We start from the raw sequence: 22,552 nt of genomic DNA, 5'->3' as shown, positions 1-22,552 counted from the left end.
TATACAAAAGGAAGAATTTGCCTTTTGCAATAGTGCCTCTGTTTCTTGTTTTAATGTACAAGTTTAAAATCAAGATGGCAGAAAGTGAGATAACAAAGAGGTTGAAATTGTAAAGAATTATTAAATTTTTGGTCAACTATTCAATTTAGCCTCTTAAAATTTGCACATGATTGTCTGCACAGTATGATGACAATTACATGTCAGGGACATCTTTATTTAAGCTCAGGAAGGAAGAGTTATATTTTGGAACGAATAAGGTTTTTTATTTCGCATTTTTATAATTGAAGCTGTTGAGAATAATGTCCTTCATTGAAGGACAATGAAAGCTTCCACTCTGATGGAACCAGTACGTATCCAAAGCTGGAGAATACCTTATAATTAATGTAACTGTCACATTTACTATATACGTACAGCTTCATAAAGAGTATAAACAAAAGTCTCGATCAAATTTAAACTCTCCTCACAATAATGTCTTGAAAATTTTAGAGTTGTTTGTGGTGGGGTGTTTTATTTCACTTCCATTATCATTTGGCCCAGCAGAGAGATACAGGGCCCAGGTTATGCCACCGGTTAATGCATGTAAAACTAAACACATCTTCTGATCTGTCTTTGTCTTACATCTGATGTGTGTACAAGCTCATTGATGATTACTGTACAAGAAAGGACTTTTAACCAGTTGTTACCTCTGCCACCAAATTGGTCCATCATTTAATGCCACTGCACTGCCACACTAAAGTTGGTCTGCACCTCTATGTTGATGCAATAGCAAATGGCTCTTCCGAGTGTCATCCAAAATGTTCGGTCACCCGCGATTCGTAACGCAGTACCATGGACAAACTTTATTTATGTTCCATTATTTTATATAATCTCCATCATTTTCAGTGCAGCTTTCCCAACGGTCAACCAATTTTTTTGATCCCAGCACAAAAGTCTTCCCACTGAAGTGTTCTTTAACACAGTGGATGTTGTTGTGTTAACCAGATCAGTGTTGCAAAATGCATTCCCCATATAATCTATTTTTAAAGTTTTTTTTTTTTTACTTTAAATTTTTTTATAGAATTGAAAAATATTTGGCATATTTCACATGCATTTTTCTTCTGAATCAACAATAATTTAACAAGGGCTCAGTTATCTTATTTCCTTAAGATCTCCGTCACAGCCTCACGACAATATTCCATTATTTTAACTGGAAGTACCCGCTTCCCAAAGGAGTGGCCAGGGGAGTCATCTTGTTATCTTTACAATTTATGATTCGTAATAGACTAATACCATAGGAGAGTAGCTGCCCGACAGGCGATCTTATTCCAAGCATGCAACACGTTCTTCTGAAGCATATCTTTATTTGGGCAGTGTATAGGCAATAGACCACTGCCTCAATCGCTCCCGAAAATATACAGAAACCCGAATTGCATATATGAACCAAAAGACTGTGGGCTGCTTTTGTGCATATATAATACATCGTGGTTATATAGCTCAGATAATTCCAGTTGCACCCCTCCTCACCCCCAAAGGGAGGAAAATGCCAATCTGGGTGAAACTTTAATTTATTTTTCAAAACTTGATTGATTCAAATGCAATATGCACAGGCACAACTTCAGGTCTACTCATTAATCCCTGAAGGTTTCAGCTTCCTCGGGCAAATCCTCTAAGAGGATTAGATGAAACATACAACATATCTCCGTTATGTAAAGATGACTGAAACAAAACAAATGGTACAGAAAACTATATTTACCAGACATATTGGAAATTAATGAGGTGGTCATCTAAATTTATCATCACCCTTACCTTTTACTTAAAATGTTACAATTGGGATGACTCCATTTGGAAACTGTAAGAGTGAGGACCGAAGAGTGAAAAATGTCCCAAATAGCGAGACCATTGGTCCCCAACCTGTGGCCCGCGGAGTCCAAAACTGTGCCCCGCAAGGACTTTCCAATCAAAACACATTTCCATGTAGCAATTTTAAAGGGGTTTCCACAATGCCACTGCCGGCCGGTGCCGTCACCTGAAAAGCCTTACACAATGCCGCTGCCGGCCACTGCCGCTTACCGCCGGGAGGAGTCAAATCAATGTGATTTTTTTTTTACCTTCCGGCATCTTGCGGCAGAATTTAAAATTAATTATATTTAATTAAAAAATTGAAATTAAAAATGCATCAAGTTTCTCATTGACTCTGAAAATGTTTCTCAGTATCGTTTCTCAATAAAATGCATTAAATTTTTTCTGGCTCCCAACATCCTTTGGAGTAGTAAATGTGGCCCGTGGGATCAAAAGATCAAAAGACCACTGAGCTAGACCATGGCTATAGGAAGTTGGAATGTGAGGACAATGTTCCAGGTGGGGCTGGAAGCCCAAATCGTTAATTAATTTCCAAGATATCACTTAAGTATTCCATGATTAAGTGAAAAGTAGATGAATGGAAGATGGAATTCTTTTTAAGTGACCTTATGTGTCGAAAGACATGCTGAGGATAAGTAAGTAATTAATTGGGATGCCAGAATTTTTGAAATGAGCCTCCGAGATCAGGATGCAACACAAAATCTCACTCCCTTGTCTAATTCTGGTGTTTCTTCATTGTTGGTCATTTATACGCCTGCACTGAATGACACATACACATACACATACACATACACATACACACACACACACACACACACACACACACACCTTGATCACTGGTCCTTATTCCTGTTCAGTCATTTGTCTTTCACCCTATGAAAGGCCCTGTTAGACAGACTTTGCTGCAACATTAACTACATTGCCTTGTACTCGCAAGGACCACTTATCAGGGCCACAACACAAATGGCGCAATGCCAGTTGCATCATTTCCCTCAACCAATGCAACTAAATAATGTCATTGGTAATTATGTATATTGAACGCCTGCCCGTATTTACATTCGTTTGGGTAATTTGCATTTCCACAATGTGAAGAGGAGCCAAAAAAATTTTCAATATAACATCAGACTTCAATTTTGTCATTCCTTTTGGTGGCAAAACCACATTACAACTCTATTACCATATATTATCAGCTGTGGAAATATTTGGGCAGAAATGATTTTGTTTGTTTTGGTTCACGAGACTGTAAACAAAAAAAAATCTGAGAATCGGATGGACAAGACAAGAGTCCAATTTTCCTTTATGAGAAGTATGGTTGTTGTATTGGCAGATAGTGATCAACTTTCTATCAGACTTGGTGTAATGGTTAGTGCATCCATTGTTTGTCTGTCTGGGAGGTCGATGGTTTAAACCTAATTTTGGCCGAGTCCTACCAAAGACTTTAAAAATGGTACGTGTTGCTTCCTTGCTTTATGCACAGCTTTAAAAGAGGATTGAGTGTGGACAAGTGACCATTGCACAGGCTTGATGGGCCTAATAGTCTCTTGTGTTGAAGGTTCTTGAAAGGGAACTCATGCTTAACTTTAATTTGTCTGCAGAAACTGGTGGTCCATCCCACTTCCATCCTTCTGGTCAACATTTTGTAAGTATTTTTTTTCAATATCCATTATAATTACGATTTTAATCTTTGCTTCGTTTCAGCAGGTCCTGTAAATTATTTGATTGGACTCACTGGTTCCTTATTTGCCTCCCATATTGAACTGCAAGCAACTGCAACAAAGGAGCTTCGTAGCTTCATAGCTTGCCTCTCATTATGCCTGCAGGTGCTAACAGATGGTTTCCAGGCACAAGGCATGGGGTCATCACCAAAAGAAGTACATCTATAGAAAAGACAATTATTTTGAATTTCTGCACACAAACGTACTGATTGATCAAAGTGTGTTTTCTACCTGTAGTCTTTGGGGATGATTGAACCAGCCCTCAGATAAAGGTGCATATCTTCCCCACTTTCCAAACGTCCCCCATCCCTCCCAATCTAAACACTCTGTTTCTTGTCTTAAAAAAACAAAACAAAAAAAACTACCTTTCTCCTTGCATACTCACAAGTCCCGATCCTCCCAATCCTTCTTCTTCTTACTCTTCTTCTTCTTCTTCTTACTCTTCTTCTTCTTACTCTTCTTCTTCTTCTTCTTCTTCTCACACCATCTTTATTCTACTGAGGTGACCTTCTCTCGCCATTACTTTCACGATCTCTTCCTACAACCTTCCATTCCAGAATCTTACCTGTTCTTCAAAAATCCATGAAAAAATAATAATCTTCCTTGTATCCTTTCGATCTGTACAGCTCCTGTACAGAGTGTTTCTCTACTCTTTCTGGTACATTTCATCGACCCAGCAGCTTCACACTGCGTTTACAGTTCCAAATTCACCACACACTTCCACGATTTTACTTCAACCTTCCCTTTTCCGAATGTTACACAATCCTTATTTAAAATAAATAAATAAACTTTTGACTATACACCTCCCATGGCCACGTGCTTCTCCCACACCCACGTGATCTGTTTACACCCCCTGCGTTCACCGATCCAAATTCCCCATTCACCTCAGGATTTTTTCTACAACACTTCCATGACCTAATCTGATGAAAACTCTCTCAAACAATAACAATAATAATAATAATAATAATAATAATAATAATAAAAACGATCTCTTTAATGCTTCATCTTCCTCTTTCACACGTGTGGTACTCTTTACGGTATCATAATACACTACTCTTCTACTATTCAAAAAAAACTGCTCTCAATTCGACCTTTCTTCCATACCTTGCCAAAAAAATCCAACTGTTACAGCGTTTCTTCTCTCCATTCTCTCAATTCACCTTCATTGAATCCATCAAGAAACGTGTTTAATCGCATCTCTAACCTAAAACTTAAAAAAAAAAAACAGTTTACGATGAATGTTCACTTTCCATCAACCATTCTTTTTTCAACTTCAATGCCAACTCACCCCTCTCACCCCTCGCTCTCAAAGCAACCATCCCACTCTTCTCCCCCAGGCCGCCCTCCCACCTCTCTCAAAAACTCCCCCCTCACCTTTCCCCCTCAACTCTCCCCACTCACCTTTCTCCCACCATTCACCCCCTCACTCACCCTTCTCAAAGTTGCTTCCTCCTCTCATCCACAAAACTTCCTCCTTCCACTGCCCTCTCACCTCCATCTCATCACTCCACCTCCTCAAATCCTCAACTGCCTTCTGCCCACTCTCTTGCCCCCCCCTCTCCCCCAGCACCACAGAGCCTTTTCTCCTCCTCATTCAGTCCCCTCCACTAGCTATTCTGCAATCCCCCACACTTTCAACAACCCTCCTTACCTAACCCCTTGTCCCTTGTCCTATCCTATCCCTCCCCCCAACCCCTGCACCCAAAGCCTCCTCCCCTCCCTCTTATTTAAAAGTGTGGACCTCAAATATCCAGGGCCTTCGCTCAAATCTTTCAGATCTTTCCATACAGGTTTCCACTGACAAACCAGATATAATCTGCCCAACAGAAACTTTCCTCCCTCGAGACATCTCTGACTCCCAAGTATCTCTCCCCGGTTACTCCCTCCTCCGGTTTGACAGACCTGAGGCTCTTCCTGGTGGAGGAGTTGCTCTCTTCATCAAAGACTCTATTCCTCTCTCCATGCACTGCCCTCACTCTCCCACACTCTCAGAAATACCTCTGGCTATGGCTCCCCACCCCCCACCCCCACTCCCACCTCTTGCTTATATGTGTACTGCACCGTCCACCAAACAGTGATGACTCCATCTTCACCTCACTTTCCGAAAACATGGACCAACTTCTATCTTCTCATCCAAACTCTCTCTTCCTCATATGTGGTGACTTCAATTGTCATCATTCCAGTTGGCTGGGTGTGGCTCGGCATGCCAGATCTCAATCAATGGTACTGCATCTCTTCTGAATCTGATTTGGACAAACTTCCCTGACAATATCTGCTGCTCTTCCTCCGCTCTAGTCGGTTCTTCTGACCACGTCCTTGTCAAAGTGGACATCTCTCTGGCTATTATCAGAGAACCACCTCACCGCCGTCGAGTCTGGTATTTCACTCAAGCTGACTGGCAGGGTCTCCAAACAGCCATCAAACTTATAGACTGGTCTCCTATCGCTACTTTCTCCAACATCAACTCATTCTGGGAATTCTTTCAAAGAAACTTGCTCTCCCTCATGCACAGATTTATCCCCTCTCGTCTTCAGTTATCCTACCCTTCCTCCCGCCCTTGGATCACTGAAGCTTTTGGTGAGGCACTTGTCCAGAAAACAACTTGCCTTTGCCTCATGGAAAGCAAACCCAACTAAGGGTAATCTCAGTTCCTTCCATAAAGCTCAGAACAAGTGTGTATCTACCCTCAGAAGAGCCAGAAAACAACATCTTTCCAAGCTCAAGTCAGAACTTTCAAAGCTCTCTCCCTCCTACAAATCCTGGTGGCATCTATTCAAATCTGTTTCTGGTGTGTGTTCCTCTCCATCCCCTCCCTTCCCTCAAATGGCCGCACTGCTGATACCACACTTGAAAAGGCTGAATGCCGAAACTCGGTGTTTGCTTTGAAATCTTGTGTCCAAAACCCATCGCTTTCTCTACCCACCTTACCCAGTCGCAACCAACTGTCCCTGACTCTGTGTCCTTTTCTCCTGACAAGGTGGAGAACTTGCTGTCAAACCTTGACTCAGATTCTGCAACCGGTCCAGACGGCATCAGCCCACGAGTCCTAAAAACCTGCTCCTCTGCTCTTGCTCACCCTCTCTCTGTTCTATTCATCCTCTCATTTTCTCAAGGTCATCTGTAATCTGCTTGGAAATCAGCAAACATCACTGCCATACATAAAAAAGTGCAAAAACAGATCCTGGCAACTACAGACCAATCAGCCTTCTCCTAATCATCAGCAACGTTGTGGAATCAATCATCGCTTCAGACATTAAATCCTTCATCTTCTCCAATGGCTTGATTTCCGATCATCAATTTGGTTTCAGACCAGGTCGCTCTACCCTGGCTATGCTGCTTCTGCTCTCCCAACGATGGATGGAGATCCTCAATGCCAGACATGAAATCAGGGCCGTATCCCAAGACATATCGCATGCTTTTGACATGATCTGGCACCCTGCCCTGCTCACCAAACTCTCTTCCTATCGTATCCAAAGCCATCTCCACTCATGGCTCGCAGACTTCCTCTCCTTTCACAGTTAACGTGTGGCCCTAAATGGAGTTTTTTTATCCCCTTTTCCTGTCCAGGCTGGAGTTCCTCAAGGTAGCGTTCTGGGCCCTGTTCTTTTTATGGTTTTCATCAATGATCTGTCTGACACTCTGGAAAATCCTCTTTATCACTTTGCTGATGACTCCACCCTCTGCTGTAACATCTGTCATCCCTCAGACCAGCAGGCAGCAGCTTCTTCACTCATGGAAGATCTGGGTAAAATCTCAAACTGGTCCAACACGTGGAACATGTCCTTCAATCCGGACAAATCTCACACTCTCACTATGTCTCTCTGAAAGGACCATTTAGAACCCCTCCCCCTCCCCCCATCCACTTTCTCAACAATCCTCTGGAAGAAGTCCTTTATTTCAAACTTCTGGGTCTCACTATCTGCCATGACCTTTCCTGGGAAAGCCACATTTCAAACCTCGCCTCCAAATCCAGTCGCCGACTGGGAATCCTCCGTCGTGCAAAGTCCTTCCTCGGCCCACCTGAGCTCCTGACCACTTACAAAGCTTTTGTCTGCAGCCTGATGGAGCACTGCTCTCCCCTCTGGGCTGGTGCTCCTGCCTCCCACCTTTCTTGGCTTCACGCTGTGGAAACCAAGGCATTTCGGATCATTGCCATCTTCTGCAATGAAGCTGAGTCTTTGGGCCTCTCACTCTCACCACAGGCAGGTTGGTGATCTTTCTGTCTTCTACCGTCTCCTCTCCGCCCCCCCCCCGGCTCCCTCTGTGATTTGTACCCACCACATTTCCGCAGGGCGCTCAACGGTCCACCACCAATGCCCTTCTGGTAGAACTACCAAAATCACGAATCACTGCTCACTTTCTCTCTTTCATTCCTCTTTTTTTCACGCCTTTGGAATAAACTCCCTCACTTTATTCAAACCCATTCTTCCCTCCAGGCCTTCAAAACAGCTGTTCACCACCACCACCTCTTATCATCCCCCATTCAAATTCTCGATCTTTTCTACCCCCGTTAATCCACCCAAACCCACCTCCTTCTAATTCCCTGCTTTCCTTCCTGAAAGTCCCTGTAATGTCCATCTTGTATTCCCCATGTTCCCCGTCCCATCCACAGATCTCCTAATGTCTCTGTTCCCCACTGTTTTGTCCTTCCCACTCCCACCCCTCTTGTCTCATGCCCCCTTTGCTGTGTGTTGTGAGTTAGCCCTCATTCGAGCCTCGACAAGGTATACAACCCACCCACCCCCCCCCAAAAAACCCCTCAATTTCGACAATCTGCTATCTCTCACCAAAGCCATACATAAAACTGCACTCTATTGTTTATTAATCTGACTTACCTTAATTACACTGCACTTGCAATGAAATCGCCTGCCCTGTTGATTGGGACATATTATATGGACAGCATGATTAAACAGAACTCTGGGCTTGCTTTTCTGATGCCTCAAAAACCCCACCAAATTAATTTAATTTCTACATCATGGAGATCTGATGTCACAAGAGTCATGTCAGATCCTTCTATAACAATCAGTCACAAGGGTTATCTTCCTCTCCTATCTGTTCTCACAGTCGGTCTCTTCCTGTTTGAGGAAACTTAAAATTTTCTTCCAGATTGATGGACAAAGTTGTTGTATGTAGTCTTGCACTTTATGGTTGCCTTCCTCATGGTTGATCTGATCTGGGGATGACTATGATGAAATTGTCCTGATGCAGGAGGCCATTATCTGATTGCTTCTTATCAGGCCTTGTTCAACTCATTCATCTGGTGCATATAATGCTGTGGCATTATCATCTGGTATGCCTGGTGTTGGCTTAATGGTGAGCGTGGTGGGCTTGGGATCCTAGGATTCTGAGTTCAAATCCCCCTCAGCTATTGAATTAATACCAGGTGGGGTTGACTCTGCCTGTCATCCTTCCGAGGTCGGCAAAATGAGTGCCAGCTTGCTGGTATACTGTGTCGGAGTGGCGACCCGTTCAGGATTGTGCCCAATAGCCAAGGAGACTGCTTAAGCAGCACCAACGCTCTGCACAGAGTATGATCCCATGGATGGTTGGATCATCTGGTGCAGGCCTTGACAATATCATCTTGTGTCATTTGATGAATGTTGTGGTTCTACAAATCAGAGGTATACATGGGTACTTCTCATAATATATTGGAAATGGTTTCCCATGACTTTTGGTCGAATAATATAATAGCTGCTGAAATTGCTGAATTGTCGCATGAGGTTGAAATTTCCCATCAATTGTTCTATCGAGCATACCAGGAGCAGAAAAAAACCTCAATCTTGTGGCTTTTCAGTAAACAAACAAGGTCAGGTCAGGTATGGGAGCATGTGCCAGAACAGCAGGTCGCTCCGTCCACTTTCCGCCGGTAATCCAGGGCCCTCCATCTGGCCATCCTCCAGGCAGATGCCAGGCCCATCCCCATTTCCTTGAGATGATGGTCAACCTGCTGCAACCATGAGGCACGTGGTCGGCCCAATGGCCTCCTCCACTCATGAGACTCCCTCGCTGAGAGAATCTGATGAGCAGGATCAGCGTCAGGAAGACGAGCCACATGTCCATACAGCCGCAACTGACGCTCACAGACTATGCAGGTAACAAATCTCATCCGAGTCTCTCTCAGCAACTGCTCGTTGGACACAAAATCCGACCAGCGATAGCCAAGGATTCTCCGAAGAGACCTGGTACCAAAGGAATTAAGTCTCCGTCTCAGATCCTTGGTCAGAGTCTTGGCCAGGGTGCAAATCCTGCCACCAACCTCCTAATAAGAAGTAACCCAACTGCAGGAGGACGTCCGCAGACACAGTTGGGCACTAGATATGGATGGCCGCTGGCTCACAAGGAGCTCCTCTGCCCTTTGACAGGTTTTGTTTTTAATCCTGCTGGGTGTCCATATCCAAACACCCTCCTCACCAGAAAACCAGGTGGGGGAGACGGTTTAGTCGCCGACAACCCGACCATGGAACAAGTTAGTACAGGTTTACATGGTACCTGTAGCAGGTTACAGATCTTACCTGACCTGACATAAAACAAACAATGTTTCTGTAAATAAATAAGAAGACAATACGGCAGATAAGTGAAAGGGTTTGAGATTTTTTTTTTTTTTGACATTGTCGAGACTCGTATGAGAGCCAACACACAATGCACAGCAAGGAGGGGGGGGGGCATGAGACAAGAGCGGCGGGAGTGGGAAGAACAAAACAGTGGGGAACAGAGACATTAGATCTGTGGAAGGGAGAGGGATGGAGCAGGGAACACAGAGTATACAAGATGGACATTACAGGGAATTTGGAGGAGGTGGGTTTGTGGTGGATTAACGGGGGTAGAAAAGATCGAGGGTTTGGATGGGGGAAGATAAGAGGTGGTGGTGAATGGCTTTTTCGAAGATGAAGTGATTGTTCAGCTTTCATATTGATTGACCTTTGGGGAGTAGTAGACTTCATCAAAGAGTTGAAGAATTGCGTAATTTCATCTGCAACTACAATAGCACTCGGGAGAGCGCGCGCGTACCTCAACCAGGCTGAACAGTTTACATTTTATATCCCACTGATAGGTCGGACCTGCAACCTGAACCAAAATCGAATCAGCTTGTTCTTGTTACCTACCCAACTCATCCACCAAGTTTTGTCATAATCTGTACACAACTTTTTGAAATACAGTATTGTGCTCTCTATCGTTTTTAGGCATACCTCTAAATAAAGGAGAGTCACTTTTAAAAAAATTTGTATCCGGATAGAGATCTTCGCCAAAATTGAATCAGTTGATCCTTGTCACACACCCAACCTGTCCACCAAGTTTCCTCTGAATCTATCCATAACCTTTAGAGATATTGTGCTATGTACATATATATGTATATATATATATATATATATATATATATATATATATATATATATATATATATATATATATATGTATCATATTTAGACCTATCTCTCAATGGAGAAGAATCATTTAAAACTTTTAGTATCCAAATCCGGATTCAGTATATTATCTCCGAAATTTCGTCCAAATCTGTCCACAACTTTTTGAGATATCTGCTGACAGACAAACAAACAGACAGACAGGGGTGAAACATAAGCTTTGTCCACCTTCGTGGCGGACGTAATTGTGGAATCTATTCGGTTTTTTGTTTATGCAAAGGGAAGGCTGACTTGCCTATATTCCAGGCAAGAATAGCATTCCTTTCCTGTAGTAATTCTCTGCAGACTACTGTAGTGGCTCCTGTTACCAACTATAGTACATGAGAGTACAACTTTCATATACTATAGTTGTAACTGTACCATTTTTTTTTCCTGGGATAGTCACATGGATCAATCTTGCCACCATTATTAGCAACTGTGCAGATGTTATATACCTTGCGTTTTGACATTGGATTTTGAGGATCTGGTGATTGAGGCAATCCAGCTAGATGGACAGTATATGTTGAGGCCTGATGTCATCATTTCTACATTTTGGTGGATAGCTCACATTAACCATAAAGGGAAGGGAATTGGAACGGAATTGCTACTTCAAAGGGATGCCATCCTGAGTAGAAACACAATAACATGATGTCTCTGATGGATTTTTTTTCTCCTTCTTCCTTGTGCATGTTTAGTACCGTACTTCATCGGTGATGAAATGCATTAGATATGTATAAAATAACATCCCTGCACTCCTTTTAGATGTTTTTGTGTCACCTATCGTTTAGATATGAACTTCTGGTGCAGTTTGATTATAATTAGTGAGGACAAGTGTGTGCTACACATCAGATGCTCCTCCCAAGTTATGCTTTCATCGCCTGCAAAGCTAAGCTGACAACACCGCCAGGCCAATGTAGAACCTTTCACTCTCCAAGTAACCTAATTAACACATTTCAAGCATTCCCATCCGGCTACTTAAATATCTAAAACATATTAACACCTCTGTTTACTGCCTCTTGTCACGTCCCACACGCCACGCTGTTCACAGTGTCTGGCCCTGATCATATACGACAGTATCTCTCAACAAATGTTCTGGTGTTAAAACGTTTTCCTTTTGGCCTACCCACTGTTTTTTGTTTATTTTTAGGCTTCTGCAAGTAATCCTCCTGGCCGTTTGCTGGACCCAAGAGTCATGACCTCACGTTACACTCCCGAAGAAAGGCTCCAAGCTGCGGACCCTCTTCGGCCTATTCAGGGAAATGCCAGGAAGGATTATGTTTCGCAATCTGCAGTTCCTCTCCATATGACTTATCAGACTTCGAGATTACCCCAAAGTCCACACCGACCACAAGCACCACCAAGCTGGAATAACCAGAGTGGACCGCAAGCTCCTCGGCCCCTGTTGCCTCCTGTTGCATTAACCGGGAAGGTTGAGGCTCGAGCCAGGAAGATGCTGGATCCGAGGCCGAGGATGTGAGCAGGTTGGTTTATTGTGTTACTGTGATCGTGTGTGCACTTTCCCATTTCATATGTCCTGTAAATGAGATTCAACACTCGATATCTCTGCTTCCTACAACTCCATTCTCAGATTTATCCTTTACCACCTGTTATCTTAGCATTCGCTATTGGTCTTTTTTTGTTGTTTACTTTGTCGAGGCTCATATAAGAGCGAACATGCAGAATGTATAACAAAGTGAGAAGACAAGAGGGGTGAGAGAGGGAAGCACAACAACAGGAGGGAACAGAGACGTTAGGAGATCTGTGGACGAGAGAGGGATGGGGTGGGGTACATGGGGTAAACAAGATGGACACTCTACGGACTTTCAGGTGCTTACACGACAGGGACTTTCAGGAAGGAAAGCAGGGAATTTGAAGGAGGTTGGTTCGTGGTGGATTAACGGGGGTAGAAAAGATCAAGGTTTGGGATTGGGGAAGATAAGAGGTGTTGGTGAACAGCTGTTTTGAAGACCCTGAAGGAAGAGTGGGATTGAAGAGAGTGTGGGAGTTTGTTCCAGAAATGGGGAAAAAGGGGAACGAAAGAGTGAAGGTGAGCAGTGATTCTTGATTTTGGTGGTTTTACCTGAAGGGGGTTGCTGGCAGACCTTCAGCGCCCTGTGTAAATATTGGGGGGACATATCACAGACAGAGAAGGGACGTAAGGCCAGAGAGGAGTCGGAAGGAGACAGAAAGACCACCGACCTGTCTTATAATCTGTATGCAGATGAAAGCTTTGTGGGAAACATAGCAATGATTATTTTAATCCCATAGTCAGGCTTTTTTTCAAGTTGAGTAAAATCAGGATTTGCGTGTGGATGTTTTTTTTTTTTTTTCAGAGACTACCTTGATCAGGCAGTCCATTTGCTTATCACGGTTAGAAGTCAGGTGTAAATTCTCATCATTTCATTTACATAGAATAAATTTTTGGTTCCTGCATCCAAGATTACCAGAAAACATGTACACTTGCATTGTAACTGTAATGTGGGTTGTTTCATTGCCCTACTTTTTAATAATAACAAGTTGGATAACCCAAGCAAGATGGGATTTCTTTTCTTCAAACGAATAAGCACCGACAACAAATATCAGTGCCCATTTACACCATGAAAATGGTCCAGAAGGGTTTGGGGAAGAATTGGACTGCAAGGTCATCCACCGGACGAGGAACATGCCTTCCACAGCTTCACTGACACTGTGTACCCACCTTCATCCCCACGCAAATAGTTTTGTTGCCATTGGCTAAATAATAGCTCATCTGCCTTTTGATGGTTGCCGTTGGCTAAGTCGAGCAAATACGCCTCTCAGCTACCTGAGTTGCCACAAACCATTCCAGTCTGGATGGGTGTGTTTTTTAGGAGACACCATTTCCTTACTGGATGGCCATTGACTCCCAACCTTTAGTAAAACCAAACTTTAGATGGCTGTCCATTTCGACTTCAGGAAAACATCAATAAGATGATTTACAGCTGAAATAAAAATTGACTCGGGAGTGCGGCATGGCCATGATGGGCCAAATAGCCTCCTCATTTCCTTGTTTAAGATTGCACAGGATCGTGTGACCACTACTTACATCCAGGGTAGTACTACAGAGACTGTGCACCCTTTGTATATTATTTTCCATTGTGCATACAAAATGTAAACATTTCAATGCAATTGGTTCAATCCCCAACAGCAGAAACAACCGTGAAGGTGAAAGCCAAGCTCCGACCCTCTCCCTGGTGTGGGGAGGAACGCAATGTATGATACTCAATCACACAAAATGACTTTATTGAATGTTTTTACATCAGTTTGATGAAAAAAATGGAAGTTTTTATTGTGATATTGACCTTCTGCATGGGGGTGGGGGGGACAAAGAAAACAGCAACTTCTGGGAAATTGGCCCCAGGATTTGGAAACGTATAAGGAACAAAGAAACACACTCACATATATACAGTGCCAATAAGAAAATCTACACCCCCTTTCAAAATTTTTACCTCTTTTCTTATAGCCTGGAATTAAATTGCATTAATTAAGACTTTTTCCACCTTTATTTACACATCGTAACCCACAACTTCAAATGAAAAACAAATTCTACAGATTTCGGAAAATTAATTAGAAATACAAAACAAGAATATCTTGTTTGGATTAGTATCCACCCCCCACCCCACACTCTTCCCCCCCCCCCAATTACAGCTGTGAGTCTGTTTGGATAGGTTTCCACCAACTTTGCCCACTTGATTGGGCAATATTTGGCCATTCTTCTGTATAAAACTGTTCAAGATCAGTCAAGTTGTGTGGGGAGTGACAGCAATATCCCAAGCACTCCACAAGTCTGGCCGGTAGGGTGGCAAAAAGGATGACAATACTCAAAAAAGCCCACCTTGAGTCCTGTTTGAGGTATGCAAAAAACCGATTCCTGAGATTCTGAAGCCATGTGGGAAAGAGTTTTCTGGTCTGACGAAACCAAGATTAAACTTTTTGGCCAAAATGCAAAACATTACGTTTGGAGCAAACCCAACACAGCACATCACACAAAGAACACCATCCTTACTGTGAAGCATGTTCATGGCAGCATCATGTTATGGGGATGTTTATGATTATCAGGGGCTGGGAGCATTTGTTAGGACAGAAGGAAAAATGGATGGAGCAAAATATAGAAAAATCCTCGAGGATAACCTGCTGCCCTCTGCAAGAAAGCTGAAATTGGGACAGAAGTTCACCTTTCAGCATGACAACGACCCAAAGCACACAGCTAAAGCGACACTGGAGTAGCTAAGGAACAAAAAGATAAATGTCCTCAAGTGGCCCGACCTAAACCTAAATCGGAGCCCCGACATAAATCCAATCGAAAATCTGCGCCATCACATGAAGATTGCTGTCCATAAACACTCCCCATGCAACTTGACCGAACTTGTGCAGAAGAATGAGCAAATATTGCCCAATCGAGATGTGCAAAGTTTGTAGAGACCTATCCAAACAGACTCACAGCTCTAATTGCTGTCAAAGGTGCTTCCACCAAGTATTAACTCGGGAGGGGGGGGGGGGAGTGGACACTTATCCAACCAAGCTATTGTAGTTTTGCATTTTTAATTAATATCAAGTAATTTGTAGAATTTGTTTTTCACATGGAAGTAGTGGGTTACGATGTGTAAATATAGGTTGGAAAAGTCTGATTTAATGCAATTTCATTCCAGACTATAGGGCAACAAAAGGTTAAAATTTTGAAAGGGGGTGTAGACTTTTTATAGACACTGTATATATATATATATATATATATATGTATATATATATATATATATATATATATATATATATATATATATGTAATATATATGTATTTATGTATATACCAGCAGAAAAAGCTCCTGTGCATCATTTACACTTCTGGGAAATGAAAGCAAAAACCTCACGTTGTTTAGTCATATCAATACTTAATGTTTGATAAACATGAAATCAACATGAGAATGTGAACATATGTGTGTAAGACATGTCTCTCGAGTCTCAAAGAGGGGTGGAGTCAAAAGTGAAAAACAAAAGTCCAGAGGCTCTGGTAGTTTGTACATGTTGCTGCGTTTGGGCTTGGGGAGTAACTGCTCAAATCTATCTCTCTGGATTCTTCCTGACATCTTTGTTCTTTGTTCCTTTCACGCTTCTTTCTCCTTTTTCACATTTCTCCTTATTCATTTTAATTCTTGCTTTTTCTTTTCTTTTATCTCCCTGATTCTTTTTCTGTCTTTCTTTATCTATCTGTCTTGGAGAAGTGAATGATTGCAGCAATTTTTCTGTAAAGTTCACTTGGCTGACCTGGATGGGTTTGAGTGTTGTGGAGTCGTGGCTGAAACCCAAATTCCATCCAGGTTCCTCCAGATGACTCCATCTTTGCTCTTCACTTGTTCAGGTTCCTTCGAATGACTCCAATGCAGTCTTTGGTGTTCTGTTTGATTAACGGCTCAGTATCTGGGGTGACCACCATTTGTATTGACACACCCTTGGCAACGGCACCTCATTGAGGAGGACACAAGATGGTTGAAGACGGCTTGAGGGATGTCATTCCAGATCTGTACAGTTGGGCCAACGTTGCTGATTGTTTGAAGACTGTTCAATCATTGTTCTATTTCATCCCACACATGTTCTTTGGGAGAAATATCAGGTGAAACAACTGGCCAGGGAAGTGTGGGAATGTTCTGTTGTGAGATAAAGTTTGTGACGACTCGTGCGATGTGAGGGTGTGCATTATCTTGTTGAAGTGTGATGTGGTGTCCATGAACCTCCAGGAACAGGAGAACGTGAGGATGGAGAACTTCATTACAGTACTGAATACCTGTCAAATTGCCATTAATTACCTCCAGCTGGGTTCTGTGATCTGCGGTGATGCCACTCCTTATCATCACGCTTCAGCCATCAAACGACGAATGTTGCACAACACATTCATCAGTGTAAAGTTTCCCTTCCCGTCGATGAATGTGACAACAGCCATCACTACTGCCAAGATGGAACCTCGACTCCTCTGTAAAAAGGATAGCGGCCCAATCTTGTCTCCTGAATCTCTTATATTGTCTACACCAAGCTAGGCATGCACATCGATGATGTGGCAACAAAATCTGACGTACGACTGGTCCTCGTGTTCAGATGTTCTGCTGGCGTTACTGATTCTTGACAGTTCTGGTGCACTGATTGGTCGCAAGCCAGAGATGCTGTGAACTGTCGAACTTGCTGTCTGGAACCGATTCCAAAGGTGCACCAACTGGATATGGTTATCCGAACGACTTGACGTCACACATAGTCACCCAGAACGTGGATGGTCTCTGATGTTGCCAGTTTGTTGATAATGTCTCCAGTGACTGCATGAGGCTCCTATGGGCACCAAAACGCCGAGTCACAACGTTTTGTGCAATTCCTCCTGTCTCAAGCATGTCAATAGCACGTAGATGTTCATTTTTGGAAAGGCGTGGCATCACGTTTACGTTGTTTAGACATCAATAAAAATGTTTTTCACAGCAGGGATGGTTCACCGAATTGTGCTGTTTTACAATTTGCACAGTACCATGTGGAGCACTGTCATGTGATTCAATACGCGTGTATGGTAATTGGTGTGTGCAGTGCACAGTAGGCACATGCAAATTCTGCATATTCATGGGTAAACTGGGGAATATGTCAAGGCACATGTTGGCTGACCATTATATTGCTGGGTTACCTGTCGGCATCATTTTTACCTCTACCACCGAAGTTGAAGGAGGTTATGTTTTTACCCCTCTCTGTCTGTTTGTTTGTCTGTCTGTCTGTTTGTCTACCTGGCTGTCTGTATGCAGGATATCTCAAAAGAGTTATGTACGGATCTGGATGAAATTTGGTGGGTTAGTTGGGTGTTTGACACGGACAAATCATTTAGATTTTGGTGAAGATCCGGATCCGGATCTGACTACAGAAAATTTTGAGTGATTCTTCACCATTGAGAGATAGGGACAAAAATGATATATAGCACTATATCTCAAAAAGTGGTAGATGGATTCGGACGAAACTTAGTGGACATGTTGGGTGTGTGGCAACAAAAAATTGATTCAATTTTGGTGAAGACTCAAATCCAGCTCTTGATATGAGAAATATTTAATTTTTCAAATGATTCTTCACCATTGAGACATGGGGCCAAAAGCTATATAAAGCATGATATTTCAAAAACGTATTTGGCCCAATATGTTCCACTGGATTAGGCATTACGTGGCATAGGTGTGCGCTCTACCAAGTGTCCTTCTAGTTTTAAAGCTGTGTCTTTCTGAATTTCTGGGCAAATAATAAAGATAAAAATACACAGTAGATTAATAAAAAGTCATTAAATTATTCTGGAATATTTTGGTATATTCATAATTAATATACCTTTTGTCATGCTGATACCTGTGCTTTGAGGTTACCTTCACTTGGCAGAATATTACGTTTTACTGTCTGTCTCTTTGGATGTGGAAGCTCAGGATTTGCACAGTGTTGTACCTAGAGATGAGGCTGCGAGTTGTCCATGATGATAAAAGAATGCTTTCCTCCTCTTCTGTAAAAGTTATAACAAACTTTAAGTTGAAATTTTAATAAACCTACCAATGTACTCAGTGAGCTACCTGAACAGGCAGGTTAGGGAGTCAGATGATATTACCAAGGTACACATGACAATAAAATGTGTCACCCCAAATTGTCACTTTCTCCAACAAAATTTAGTTAGTAATAAATCTAAAACTTGAATTCTAATTTGGATTATTTTTAAGTTATAAATATTCAGAGGTACTCAGTGGGAGTGTCACATGACAAGATACGACACTTAAAACACTCATTGTACAAGCAGAACTTTCCTTGTGGTGATTGGTGAGCTAAAAGCGAGAAGGTAAAGTTGGAAATGTTCTTATTAATTTAAAATATGGAGATATTATTTTGTCAGGAAATGATGAGCCTGGACAGTTCCACAGTTGCTTCAATGGTGGAGGATGATAATACGTGAGAGCGAAAAGTTTTTTTGCCTGTCCTTGAAGGAAGAGTTGCGCACCAGCAAAACATGGCACACACAGGTATTGGTCCTTTTGCAGCCAGTGTAACACATTGATTGATACCAGTGATGAAAGACAGTTGTGATGCCATTAGAATATAGATTTTGTTTTTGTGGCCCTGAAACATTTTGGAAAGGGAAAATCCTTTTGACACCCCAAAGGTTTGATGTTTAAATACAAAAAGTTTGGTATCTATGAAGATGACAAACATGGAAGGATGGATTGAAGTCCTGCAGACCACTGGCCATGGAAATACTGGTCGAAGATGAATTTTTGAGAAGATAACAGTGTATATGTATTCATGAGAATGCAGTGATTTCCTAATTAATGAGTCATCAAGGTGGAGTGAAGTATTTCTAAAAGAGAGAGTGAATATTGAGATTTATCATTTCCACATACATCAAAATAGCCTTTTTAAATTTACAAAGCAGTCTTTGTCATCGAGATTGCACTTCATTCATTGGTCAACTGACTTGACGATGTGATCAAAGGTGCTCGCTTTCTGCAGTGTTCTCTGCATAATGTACATTATGGTGTTGACACAGCTGATAGACCTCTTCCTGTGAGATTCTTTCTTTAGTTGTGCTTTAAGATTAAAAACAATATATACAACCAAGTAGAAGTTACATGAATGCCAATCTGATACGTGCGGTGCACACAAAGCCTCACACTTTCAGGATACCAACGCAATGCAGATATTGCCTTGCCACACAAGTCTCTGCATTGTCTTAAAGAAGGAGAATCTATTTTTCGACACACCTGGTGGCTTGATGCATGCGCAGTGTCAGATACTACCATTTAACAATGTAGTCTTCGTTCACTGTTGTAAAATTCCTATACAATTGCAACATTGTCAATACAAAATCATGTAGAACTCAATGAGCAATCTCTTTCTGCAGTTTAACCTTTGTCAGATGTGAAAACTGTGCCCTATTCCAATCAGCTGAGTGATTTTAGCTGAACAGTGTAATTATGACCATAGCTTCTTATTTTTTGATCTGCTCCCAAAAGCTGAGATAGTTAATGGCTCTCTGAGGATGTGTGGCATTCAATGCTAGCAATCACCTTTTTGATTCCTGAAGCCCTCAGTGAAATACACCTCTGATTTTAGTGCCTTTTAACTTTGTCTCCATTTCATTGAAATATAATGAGTCAATCCTGCAGCAGGTGTTAACTGATATAATTAATGCACCAGTGCTCATCAAACAGATAAGAATAAACCCATGGCTGGTATTTCTTAGGTGTGGACAATCGATAGGATTGAGATGTGGAAATTTCCCATGGGATTTTATTTGCATTTTATTTTTGCAATGGTGTATTTTATATATATTTCTATATATTAACCAAAACCCAGTGTTTCTGCCATGGCCTTTTGATGACCCTTGTAGAATAACCACAGGCACGTACACTAGGTCGGTTTCTATTTTAAAAATTTTGAAAGTTGCAAGTCTCACCCCCCATTTCTTTTCCTTTTGATGAGAAAACACCACTGATGAAGTTTCAGCCAAATCAAACTATGTTTAGGGGTCGCTACCGGACATTGAAATTTCAGAGTTTTTAAAAATTCCAATAACCCAAAATACAAAAAGAAAATCTATTGAATTGAATAACTTCTGGATAAAAAGAAATACAGGTCATGAATTTACAATCATTAGGCATTTATTTCATCAATTTTCAATTTTCACATCACTGAATACTTGCATAATAATGCATTGAACAATTTCACGATTCATGCAAAAGTTCTTTCTTGCAGGATGGCATTTTCCTTCTTTGCTCTGAAACAATCTGGAGCAAATATTGTTTTTGGTCCTCATTGGAAGTGAGTATTTCATTGTAATCCATCATTAGAGCGACTCCAAGAACTTTTGCACGAATAGTGAAATTGTTCAATGCATTATTATGCAAGTATTCAGTAATGTGAAAATTGAAAATTGATGAAATAAATGCCTAATGATTGTAAATTCATGACCTGTATTACTTTTTATCCAGAATTTATTCAATTCAGTAGATTTTCTTTTTCTTATTTTGGGTTATTGGAATTTTTTTTAAATTCTGAAATTTCAATGTCCAGTAGCGACCCCTAAACATAGTTCGATTTGGCTGAAACTTCATCAATGGTGTTTTCTCATCAAAAGGAAAAGAAATGGGGGTGAGACTTGCAACTTTCAATTTTTTTTAAATAGAAACCGACCTAACCTACACATCCGCGTGCACATAACGGTGGGTCAGGTAGTCTGTTGCCTGATAGATGACAGCCGCGTTGTATGTATTGGGCTGGCTCAAATAAGCTTGAGCCTCATTGCAAAACTAAAATTGAGGATCTCTTTATACAATAGTGGAAAGCAAGCTGTTTATCTGTTGGTAGGAGGCTGTATCTGTTCCTGAGGGAAGGGGTGCTTCTTCTTTTTTAAGGTGCAGTATGGCACTTCATTAAAATGCAAAAACCTACAAGGCCTTTGTCCATAAGTCAATGCAGTCAGGCTCTCCCATATGGGCTGGGGCCCCAGCACCACAACTGTCTCTCTTGCATTCATTGGATTCTATAGCTCTCGACATTATTGGCATCTCCCACGATAAGACCACACCACAAGGCCTGCTGTTCTCATATCACAGACATGTCACTGGCATCTGTTTGCTTTTTTGTCTTATCTTCCTCTCCTTCGGTCTTGCTCCTTCTGCTCTCTCAACTCTCCAACCTTCCCCAGTTCCTGCACGATGCACATGTTCTCCTGTAAGCGCCTCTTGGTTAAACTCCCATCAACCAGACTTCACACGCACATTCACTCTTTTGTTTATCTTTTCTCCTGTTTGTGTGGAACTTCCTTCCACAGATGCTTCAATACCACTCTTCCCTCCAGTGCTTCACGTGAGTGCATCACCATCTTATTTTACACCAATCTTCTTTCACCCCCCACAACCCCTCTGCCCATCCCTACCCAAAATCTTTTCTGCCTAAGTTAGGCCCACACAACCCAACTCTCTTATTGCAGGTGAAATTCTGTGTTTTCTCTCTCTCTCTCTCTCTCTCTCTCTCTCTCTCTCTCTCTCTCTCTCTCTCTCTCTCTCTCTCTCTCTCTCTCTCTCTCTCTCACTCTCTCTCTCACTCTCTCTCACTCTCTCTTACTCTCTCTTACTCTCTCTTACTCTCTCTTACTCTCTCTCTCCTTTTTAGGCCATCTCTTCGAGCATGACCTAATAATATGGGTGTCGATGTCCTTCGATCCATCCGTTCACAATGAAGTTGAAGCGGGAGATCTGGTCATTCGTGATCCTGATAGAGGTCAATGAGACGTACACAATGGTATGACTTTCAAGGTCACCGAAGGTCAAGGTCAAGGTCACGAGGCCTTTGAAGTTGCGAAAATGACGATTTTCAAATTCTATCTCCTCTGCCATTTCTCAAGCGATCTTGAATTTGATTGTAGCTTATGAATCTATGGGACAATATCTAAATTTGTTCGAGCCGGATTTTCGATATTCGCTTTCGTTTTCGTGTCACGTGACTTCAAAGTTGGCAAAAAATGCGAAATGACGATTTTCAAAATCTATCTCCTCCTGCATTTCTTAAGTTATCTTGAATTTGATTGTGGCATATGAATCT

The 22,552-nt window shown here is 41.9% G+C and overlaps 1 protein-coding gene across 4 annotated transcripts in view; it reads left to right on the top strand.

Moving 5' to 3' along the window:
* Nucleotides 1–22,552, top strand: part of LOC147012140 (uncharacterized) — a 208,262-nt gene that overhangs the window by 104,856 nt on the left and 80,854 nt on the right. For all 4 annotated transcript variants that reach the window (XR_015051468.1, XR_015051469.1, XM_085855847.1 and 1 more), the window contains exons 24-25: nucleotides 3,435–3,478; nucleotides 12,102–12,435. Coding sequence is in view for 2 of the 4 variants with exons in the window: in XM_085855847.1 (XP_085711973.1) it covers nucleotides 3,435–3,478; nucleotides 12,102–12,431 (374 nt within the window). In the remaining 2 variants the exon portion in view is untranslated. The remainder of the gene's footprint in view (nucleotides 1–3,434; nucleotides 3,479–12,101; nucleotides 12,436–22,552) is intronic.

This window comes from Eptatretus burgeri, chromosome 15 (genome assembly GCF_056783735.1).
Source record: "Eptatretus burgeri isolate ZD-2024b chromosome 15, Ebu_testis_v1, whole genome shotgun sequence".
Taxonomy (NCBI): Eukaryota; Metazoa; Chordata; class Myxini; order Myxiniformes; family Myxinidae; genus Eptatretus; species Eptatretus burgeri.
Note: the sequence above shows the minus strand (reverse complement) of the source record. Positions and strands in the feature narration are given on the sequence as shown.